The following is a 10,004-nucleotide window of genomic DNA, read 5'->3' on the forward strand; positions in this document are numbered from 1 at the left end:
ACTTGAAGCAGAGCTTGCCATATATATGTGGATGGAATGTATGTCTGATGCCACGTGTGAATGACCTAGCGCTTCTATTAATTCAAAATCTAGAATGATGTGGGTTTTTTTATAAAATCCCACTAGCATATTAATAACACTAATCCACATACTCGGAAGGTGAGATGTATATTCCCGACATCTTCATATTAATTCCTATGCGCAAGCATATCTATAAAATGAAACATTTTGTATAGCTTATTGACTTCTTCGAGCTTGGCCGGCGGTCATGGCGAAGCAAACGCGTAGTCAATTTTCCAAACTGCCACCGCAAATTGAATTCAAAATACCCCACCTTGGAAGCCACCCACAAGTTAACGAGGCCTGAGACCACGCCACTCTGTCCGAAAGCCTAAAAACTGTCGCTACGCTACCCCTTGAAAACCACCCAGAGATTACAAACCACAAGGGACGTCGGTTTGTGAGAAGTCTCCACCTCTATTACGACGGTTGGGAAAGTTCTGGGGACGTTTTTGGAGACACATATGTTGTCTGGATCAATTAGACCGACAAAGAGGGGAAGAGAGAGAGAGATATTCTTCTTCAAAACAACGGCAGATGCTCCACCCCGAGCGAGGTAGCGGCAGGCGGAGAGTCCATAGCAAGGCCCAGCTCCGTCTCCATCAGCCGCGTCTCCGCCGGGGGAAGGAGAGGCAATAAAGAAAGGGCTTTGCTTCGCATCGGCGTTGCCCTTTCGCTATTTTTAAATCCTCGGCGTTACGTTGCTGCAGCATTTGCTGTGTCCTCCATCTCCATTGCTGGCGTTTTGGCTTCTTATTTCCTCTTTCCTCTGCTCTTTGCTCCCCGTCTCTGTGGATCTGAGACCGGACGCAAGAGAGGTGAAGCGGGGAGGGGAAGAGAGGGGGAGGGAAAGAAGAGAAGTAGAGATCGGGAGAAGCCGATGAAGGCCCGAAGCGGCGGCGGCGGCGGTGGCGAGAGGAGAGTCTCGGCGAGATGGATTCTGATCGCCTGCGTCGCCGGATTTGGCCTTGGAGTGCTGTTCTCGGACAGGTGGCTTGTTTCTCTTTTTCAGACTGGTCCCGTTCTCAACTCTAATCTCGTTTCCCAGTTACATATTGAAGGGAATCAGGATCTTGATTCGTGAAAAGATATCTTTTTTTTATTTTCTCGTGTTCTGCTAGAAAGATTCGTTTTTTCACTGATTCCTTGAAGTAATTTTACTGGATTTGGCTTTGTTCGTTCAATTGGTCTATTTTTTCATTCTGTTCTTGGCTTTCTTTATTAGGTGTTCCTTCTTAATCCGATCGATTCATTTTTCTTCTCAAAAAAAATGTTTTCTTTTTTCTTTTTTTATGGTTGATGGGTCTAATTGTTGGTGGTTTGATGTGGAAGGTTCTGGACTGCTCCAGACTCGAATAGCCAGATCATCTCGAGGCAGCGGCAGGAGCAAGAGCTTCAGGTCATATCAGGTGACTGCACCACCAAAAAGGTCAGCTTTGATTCGCACAGCCAAGAAAATATTGTGACAGATTTAGTTCTTCCTAAGTTTAATTTCTCTTTAATTATAAATCAGAAGCCTGGCCGAGATAAGGATATAATGGGAGAGGTGACCAAGACGCATGAAGCTATACAGTGCGTATAAGAATCCTGAACAATGTCCCTTTGGTGTCATTCAAAGTCACGTAGTTCTCAAGAACTGAATTCGGTTAGCTCATGATTGTTGTTCAGGTCTCTGGATAAGACAATAGCAACACTTCAGATGGAGCTGGCAGCCACTCGGAGCTCTCAAGAGTTGATAAGACTGGATGGTTCCCCGTCGACCCCTGCATCTGGTCAGCAGAAGAAGAAGGCCTTCGTTGTGATTGGGATCAATACTGCATTTAGCAGCAGGAAGAGGCGGGACTCGGTCAGAGAAACCTGGATGCCTCAAGGTGTTTTCCCCTAATAATCCTTTCCAATGATCACATCCTTTTCAAGTTGGATTTGTGCTTATTTTGTCATCTTGCTCATGTGCTCCCCATGAATTTTTTCCTGGATCCATTAACATTCAAAATTTTAAATCTAAATAGATATCAGTTCATGGAGAATTATGCTCACATTTTGGACTTCATGGTCTTGGGGCGGGGCGGGGGTGAAGAAATGGATGTTATTGATATGATTGTTTTAGTGCTGAATGTGATTCTCATGCTGGCAACTGCTTGAATAGGCTGTGATTAGTATTTGGCTGTTGCCAGTAATAGATAACACTAAATGTTTGGTCATCATGCTTATAATGTGGTCCAGAAATTCTTGAAAATGTTGTGAAATCTTTTTCGTTAGCTCTACCTTTTTTCATATTTTTTGTATCTATTTTAATACTTTACATCATATGCCTCTCCCAAGCAGGTGAAAAGCTCCAACGACTAGAGCGCGAGAAGGGAATTGTCGTCCGATTCATGATTGGTCACAGGTAATTTATAAATATAGGCTGGTCTCTGACTCAAAAGATATTTGCTTCCACACAATGAATTTTAGGCTGCTAGCATTTATGTTAGGAAAGAAGATAGTTGAATATGTAAATGGGTAAATGAAAATGGAACATTGGGATACATAGAAGATAATCGATGAATGAGACAAAGATGCATTTTCATTTACAAAGGGGCACTAGAAGTATGAATGGCAAATGGGTGCACAGATTTGAAATATGAAATCCAATAATGCATTTGATACTCAAACTCGAGTAGCTTATTGCGTCTTGTATCAGATACCATTTTTTTTAAGGAACAAAGCTAGATCGAGCAAACTTAAGAATTCCAAAAGTGAAGTTAGATTGATACTCAATTTGCAGGATTCATTATATCCCGGTAGCTGATGTTGATTTATGAAAAAATGACCTGAATGATTTGCAAATAAATTATTTTTCTTTGGGATTGCACCGACATGATATTTATAAAGTACGACATGTTCTAGATAGAGTACTTCCTCAAGCAGTGAAGCAATTTGACCCAAAGTGCCATGACATCTGGTGCCTCTTACCAGGGATTAGGAGTATGCCTTTGCAGTTAAGGGATTGCCATACTGCATTTGGGAAATGTTTGCATTATGCATTATGCTTTAAAGCTATGCATTGTGATCATATAATGTATCAATGCACTGCCATATCTATGCTCCAGAGATTTGTTTTGATTTAATTACTTACCATTTCAATTTGATCTTGCTAGCACACCAATAATCAAATAAATTTGTGACATAGCAAATGCATGCGCTTGCATGCACGCACACACATGTATGAGTTGGACTAAACACATTATGTTAACTCCTTGAAAAAAAGATTTAACAATTCAAAATTAGTGATGATCCATCCAAATTGGAAATCCAAATCATTACAGATAATCTACACTACATAAAATGCCTAAAAACCAAAATTCATGGGTTTTTTAACCTCTAGCCTATGCATCAAGTGGGCACAAAAAAACGATGGTTTAAAATTTAAATAGCACGTACTATGTTTTACTATATTTAATTGTCAAAGCCTAGTGAATTTAAATCTATCCATCCTTGGACATATGCAAATCATGACCAATGTTTGTAGATTTTCTATCTATATCATATCATGTATTTTAGCATACTAGTGCAATTGTTGCCATATATTTTTGTATATATTTGATGCATAGGTTAAAGACTACCAAAATACATGAATTTTGGTTTCTAGGCATTTTTTTGGAGTATAGATCGTCTTCAATAGTATGGATCTTTGATTTGGATGACCCATGATTGATGTCAAAATTGTTGAACCTCTTGTCAAAAATTTAATTCAAAGTGTGTATTCTAGCACTCTCTCTCTCTACACACACACACACACACACCCACGCACACACGCGCGCGTGCGCCACACAGATACATGCGATGACCAGCAATGTTGCCTTGGAGAGTCTAAAACTGCTTTTGTATCATCTCCTCTTACAATTTATGCAACTTTATCTACATTTGAGAGATGGATGTCTAGGAATCAAGGAAGAAGTGGGAAGTGTGTGCCTAGCCACTGTAAGTCTCTACATTGGGAGGATTCATGGTATCCATTAGTGGAGAGCAATGTCACTCCTGCTGTCTTTTATGTTGCTTGTACCATTTGAAGGCTAGGGTGGAGTAGAGGTGGGTAAAGGATATTGAATTCATTGTTGATAGGTAGCCTTAGAACAAGGGTGGTTGGCGGGGGGCACAGCTTTTTGAAGAATTTGTTTGTCAGGTTAAAAACTTAGCGGACTGCATCAGAGAATATAGTGGTATCATGGTAGAACAGAAGTTCCCGTGTGGAGGGGGCAGTAGCCCCTTATCATTATTTGCTTGGTGGTTGTCAGTCCCCTTGAGTACAGGCTATGTGATGTATAAGTGAAGTGCTTGCTGGATATTGACTTCATTCTTAAATATTCCATCTGTTTCTTTCTCCTTTATCAATCTTGTCGGTTCTTCTTTGTCCAAATATTAGAGTGTTGTGCTTGCCTCTAATTTGATGTAGAAAATTCCGGTCGAGGGCATGAGCAACATGTTTAGATGTGTTCCAGGTCTGTAGTAAGCTTACTGTGCTAATATAGTTAGGCTAATCAGGAATGATGATGATATTGAAATGGGTTGCATTAAGAAGTGTTTAATCTAATTCTATAGATGAGAGGTAATTGTTAAGAAATATTGATGACTTCTATTGGTTGATCTAATTTTTTATCCCTTATAAGGAACAGTTCTGCTTGAGGTTGACAAAATAATGGGTCCAGATTTTGGTGTTATGCCCAAATAAACCACTTATGCTCCTTACTTTGACCTACTAATCTTGAGTTGCTTGGCAGCATGATCTACTTTATCTTTCCTACTCTTTAGCTTCACTTACTAACATAGTAGTCAGTGATAGTTGGACACCGCAAAATTTGGAAATTGTGCCATCTTCCCACTACAATATGACACGGTATGCATGTCTTGCTTATCCTTTTCTTCGGATATGCCCACTCTCCCCTACTCCTGTTGCACTACTTCTGGTAGCCCACAAAATCCTGAACCACTTGATCATGTGATTAATGGTAAGGATTGAACCTGCTCGTGCCTTTATTTCGTTTGAAGGAAGCATTCGTGCCTCACCTCGCAAGAATGAAGCAATGTGACATAAGAGAAAGAAATAGGCTCAATTCAAGTTGGTGATTAGATGGTCTAAAGTACTCCAAGATTCTATCTCATTAGTGTTAAATTCAATTAATTTTACAGAACATATGAAAAAAGCAGAAAAAAGGGGAAAGAAAGAAATGTTGGAAGGGCATGGATAGGGCCAGAACCTAACTCGGTTCTTCACCTTCGAGCACCTCTCTCTTCCCAGCATCTTTTCTTCCTCTCACTCCCCCATTCTCTATTTTCTTTTCGTCTTCTTCTTTTCGTCTCTTCTTCTTGAAATAGGACAGAGAATCTTCTGTTTTTTCTAATTCCCCTCCTCAAACAACAACAGAAGGGCAGCACCCAAGCACTCATGGTTCCTAACCTTTTTTAGAAAAATTATGGCAGACCTTCTTTCCTTTTGTTTAGAACTGACTGTCCACTCTCATTCCACTTCCTCTCTTTCTTTGATGCCATTATTTTTTTCCTTTAATTCGTTTTTAGCAGTTTGCTATTGGCCATGTTTCCCTTTGACAAATATTCGGCATGTTTCAATGACTTAACTTTTGTCTTGTATAATAAAATAATTCAATATCTCTTCATTTTATTTTTTTCCTTATATATGATATAGACGTACCTGTCTTTCTTTTGATGTTGATGTGTTGGATACTTTAGGACACCCAGACTATTGACATTCATATCTTGTGTCCAGCTTACACTAACAGTAGCAAATCTTGACCTACGTACTTGGCAGCATAATCTAGTTTGTTTTCCCTACTCAGATTCAATGACTGTAGTAGCTAATCCTTAACAAAGTAGGGCCCTACATCTTTTATACTCCGATACATTTAATATGGAAATATGTCTAGGATGGGATGCCTATCTCTAAATGACTAGGTTAGTTTTGCCTGATGATCGCCCTTTCACTCTATAGTCTATTTTGCCTGCATCATCTTCGCAACTACATGATTGGAGGGGTTATTTATAAATCATTTAAAGCTTTGAGGCACCCAAGTTGGGTGGACTAGACATCGCTTCATCAGCGATGTCCAACAAGCTCTTGTGCATTATGAGGGATTTGAAGTGAGGGAGATTTGTCTTCCCAGAAAACTCAAGCATAAATGCTTTTCCGAATTAAGAGTGTCCTGGCAGATAGATTGTAGTCAGCGGAGTTGGAATGCTCTGGTGCAATGGTAGAAGAATTGGATCTACCTATGATTCTATACATGAAGGAGGTCTTTGGGAAGGGGTGGAGGGTGTCACTTCTAGTTATATAGTATTTTCATTGCTTGATGGATCTTTGTGGACTAGTGAGTTGCATTTCTAGCACCACTTGACCCATCTCCAGCTAAGATTGCATACACACGCAAAGAAAGTGAGTGAGAGAGAGTGAATTTGACAAAGGAGACAAAAGTTGAAGGCGTGCTGATTGAAGGAGACAAAAGTATGAACTACTTCTGGAAAAAGACTTTGAGCTTGAGGGAGTCTGATGGCCTAGAAAGGGTGGTGGAGTGGTAAATTGAAACCATGACTTCTATCCTCAAGCTTGGAATAACTAATATGATAGGAGAGGAACTATGCTATCACTGTTTGGCTGCCACTGGAATCTGACCATATTTGTCGGGTTTGGTTGGAACATTTTGGTATGATTAATTATGATCTGAACCGATGACCTGATTAATGATCTGTTGGGTTGTTCCAACCTGATAATGGCACAATCAAAAAATATTTGCATATTATATTGTTGATAGACATTATATATTCCAAAATGTTTGAGCCTAGTTTGGTAGAGTTTCCACCAGAGAAGAGTATATGTTTTTATTTGTTGATCCAAATCCTTTCTTACTAATTTCATGGGTACCTTTTTTAATCTAAACATCGGTTTGTAGATCTGATCTAATAGGGCAGCCAATAGGAGCCTTTAACTTTTAGGTAGGAGAAATTCTCTCTAAATCCCACTCCCACCAGGTCCTGCCCTTCACTACGGGTCCCTCCCCTCTGCCTTTGGTCTCTTTCAAGAAATCTTTGTTTAAGTAACATGTGTTTTCAAAGAGTCATGGATATCTTCCAGTAACTATCATCCAGTAGGGTTGGTGAAACTTTTTTGCTGGTTTTTTTGTGTTTTAATTTGTTTATTTTCTAAATAACTGTTTTCTTTTCATCGTCTTCATAGTATAATGTTGGTTTATCTACAATGATCTTCATGAAAACTATCTTCGTTATAAGCAGTTGCAATAATAATAAATGTACACAGTAGATGTACTGCCTGGACGATCCAATGCTAACCACAGTTACTTCTACACAGTGCGACATCCCATAGCATTCTTGATCGGGCTATTGATGCAGAAGATGCTCAGCATAATGATTTTCTGAGGCTGGTAAGGCATATTCTGCAAGTATTCTGATAGTGAGAGTCCCAGACTTAATGAAATCATATGTTATGCAAGCTGACTGTGTTTTCTCGCTATTATAGGATCATGTTGAAGGTTATCACGAACTATCTGCAAAAACAAAAACATTTTTTGCTACTGCAGTTGCCTTATGGGATGCTGCGTTTTATGTCAAGGTGGATGATGATGTCCATGTTAATCTAGGTTTGTCGTTGGACTTCAATTATTTGAGACTTGTCCTCCTGGTGCACTCATGGGTGACAAAGATTGTTGAAATATTTCATACATATTGTAGGTATGCTTGCTGCGACACTCGCTCGTCACAGATCAAAACCCAGGACCTACATTGGGTGTATGAAGTCTGGCCAAGTTCTTTCTCAGAAGTAAGCATCTAGTTGTTTGTTCATTGAAAAAGGTTACATTTAAACAGGAAAAAGGTTTATTTCTTAATTGTTTGTATGTGTTTTAGGAATGTGAAGTATCACGAGCCTGAATACTGGAAATTTGGAGAGGAAGGAAACAAATACTTCCGTCATGCAACTGGGCAGATCTATGCAATCTCCAAAGATCTAGCTACATACGTTTCAATCAACCAGTAAGGATAGGACAAAATAAGATATTTTGGTGTGCAGAAAATGATGGTAGTATTCTGATAAGTTAGTCATTATGTGCAGGCCTATACTGCACAAATATGCTAATGAAGATGTATCACTTGGCTCTTGGTTTATTGGCCTTGAAGTTGAGCACATAGATGAGCGTAACATGTGCTGTGGAACTCCACCAGGTGCGGTATTCTTCTAGTTGTTCTTTTTCTGATGATTCCCTTCTCAAATAATCCAGTTTTTAATCTTTCATCACTGTTTTCCCTCTAGATTGTGAGTGGAAGGCCCAGGCTGGAAATGTGTGCATTGCATCATTTGATTGGACCTGCAGCGGGATCTGCAAGTCAGTTGAGAGAATGAAGGAAGTTCATACAAGGTGTGGCGAGGGAGATGATGGCGTGTGGAGTACTCTCTTCTGATCAGGGTTGGGTTTTAGTTTAATGAATATCAGAATGTTCTACATGGTCATCTTTATTTTCCTCAAGCTCAAAAAGAGAGAAAAAAAAATGGGAGAAAAAAGGTCAACCTTTAGCATGGCAGAATACATGAAGCAACCTCCTGACCTGAACATACTTTGAGCCAAATTATGATTGAGTTGCCTCGCAACTGAATCCTATACTGTCCACAACACCTGGTTGTTACTAAGAGGAGTACTGATAATAGGAAAATTGGTTAGTTAAGGCTTGGAATTATTGTGCCACAAGGATAAACACAGACCAAAGTCTTGCTGTGATTTCCGTTCTCAGAACATTAAATATTTGTACACGTATTTTAATGGGCTCGGAGTGTATCAGGATAGACTGTTTATTCAGTTACAGAGGATTAAGCGCATGAAGTGTTGGTTGCTGAACTGAGGAATGTTCATCCAGGTTGTGAGGTCTATCGCTATACTAACATTTTTTTATTTTTCCCCCTCTTCCCATTAGAAGTTTTGCGATATTTTTTTATTTATATTGTACTACATCTCTTAACAAGTCGACGCTGTTTTATTTTTGGATGCCAGTTGTGCAAACGTGGATTTCTCCATTAAGTTGTGCAAGTTTTATCTTGTTTTCAGTCATAACAAGATTACTGGCTATACTGACACTTCTTATAGATTGCAGCATCTCAGTGGCCCTTCCAGGATTTATTATATAAACTAGCTGCTCTTAGGCATGGGGTAAAATAATTAGCAGGATCTAAAGGTCAATTGATGGTTCTTGTTTATGTTAACCTGGGTTTGAAATTATACGCATGCATATAGAGTTTAAGATTGATCTATAGCTTACTCATTACTATCATGCCAATCCGTTAGGTTGTGCAATTTTTATGAACTTGTACTTCTGTAGCTTCACCTGTCTTTGGTTGCGATGGAAATACTGCCGATCTGATTATTTCATGGATGAGCAAATGAGATGCTGCACTTGGAAAAGCTCGAGTCCAAGCTCAAGAAGTAATTGAATCGAGGACAGCTATCAGTGAAGTTGCAGGTTTTGATAAATGCTACTTGGAATCTAGCATCACATGTGATCGATCCTACAGCATGTCATGTATCTACGCATTTGGACCTGTCTGGATTCTTTATTATTCTGCAGGATCTATGGAGTCTCCTTCAGAAAATTATGTACAAGTGATCAGATTTTTGCCTTGCATTCATGCTTTTTGTCCCCTGCTCTCCACTTGCCTCTCATTTCACCCGTTTCTCACCGAGTGTAATTCACTGATCACCAATGGCTGTAAATGCACTTTGTTTTTGCACACTATACATTTTTGAAAGAAAACTTCCAATAGAATTTCTGCTTGAACACACAAGTTCGATGGTCATGGCATTGTCTAGCAATGGTCATTGTAAAGATGTCATATATTAAAGCCATGTAGCTTGGAAGTCTAATAAGAAATTTGCTTATTCTTCTCAATAGTT

The 10,004-nt window shown here is 39.4% G+C and overlaps 1 protein-coding gene across 1 annotated transcript; it reads left to right on the forward strand.

Moving 5' to 3' along the window:
- Window positions 1-242: 242 nt before the first annotated feature.
- On the forward strand, window positions 243-8,954 carry LOC103716026 (beta-1,3-galactosyltransferase 7-like). Its single transcript, XM_008803870.5, has 11 exons — window positions 243-1,050; window positions 1,393-1,489; window positions 1,574-1,632; window positions 1,729-1,931; window positions 2,386-2,449; window positions 7,418-7,490; window positions 7,586-7,706; window positions 7,798-7,885; window positions 7,972-8,097; window positions 8,177-8,286; window positions 8,375-8,954. Exons 1-11 carry the CDS (start codon window positions 941-943, stop codon window positions 8,521-8,523), a joined length of 1,200 nt encoding a protein of 399 aa, XP_008802092.1. The 5' UTR covers window positions 243-940; the 3' UTR covers window positions 8,524-8,954.
- Window positions 8,955-10,004: the final 1,050 nt, after the last annotated feature.

Source organism: Phoenix dactylifera, chromosome 5 (assembly GCF_051530095.1).
Source record: "Phoenix dactylifera cultivar Ajwa chromosome 5, Ajwa_hap1_PhDact_Kaust_v1.1, whole genome shotgun sequence".
NCBI classification, from domain to species: domain Eukaryota; kingdom Viridiplantae; phylum Streptophyta; class Magnoliopsida; order Arecales; family Arecaceae; genus Phoenix; species Phoenix dactylifera.

Coding starts and splice junctions, on each gene's coding strand:
- LOC103716026 (XM_008803870.5), top strand. CDS start 941: ATGAAGGCCCGAAGCGGCGGCGGCGGCGGTGGCGAGAGGAGAGTCTCG. Junction 1,633..1,728: donor AAGACGCATGAAGCTATACA/GTGCGTATAAGA, acceptor ATTGTTGTTCAG/GTCTCTGGATAAGACAATAG. Junction 8,098..8,176: donor ACATACGTTTCAATCAACCA/GTAAGGATAGGA, acceptor CATTATGTGCAG/GCCTATACTGCACAAATATG.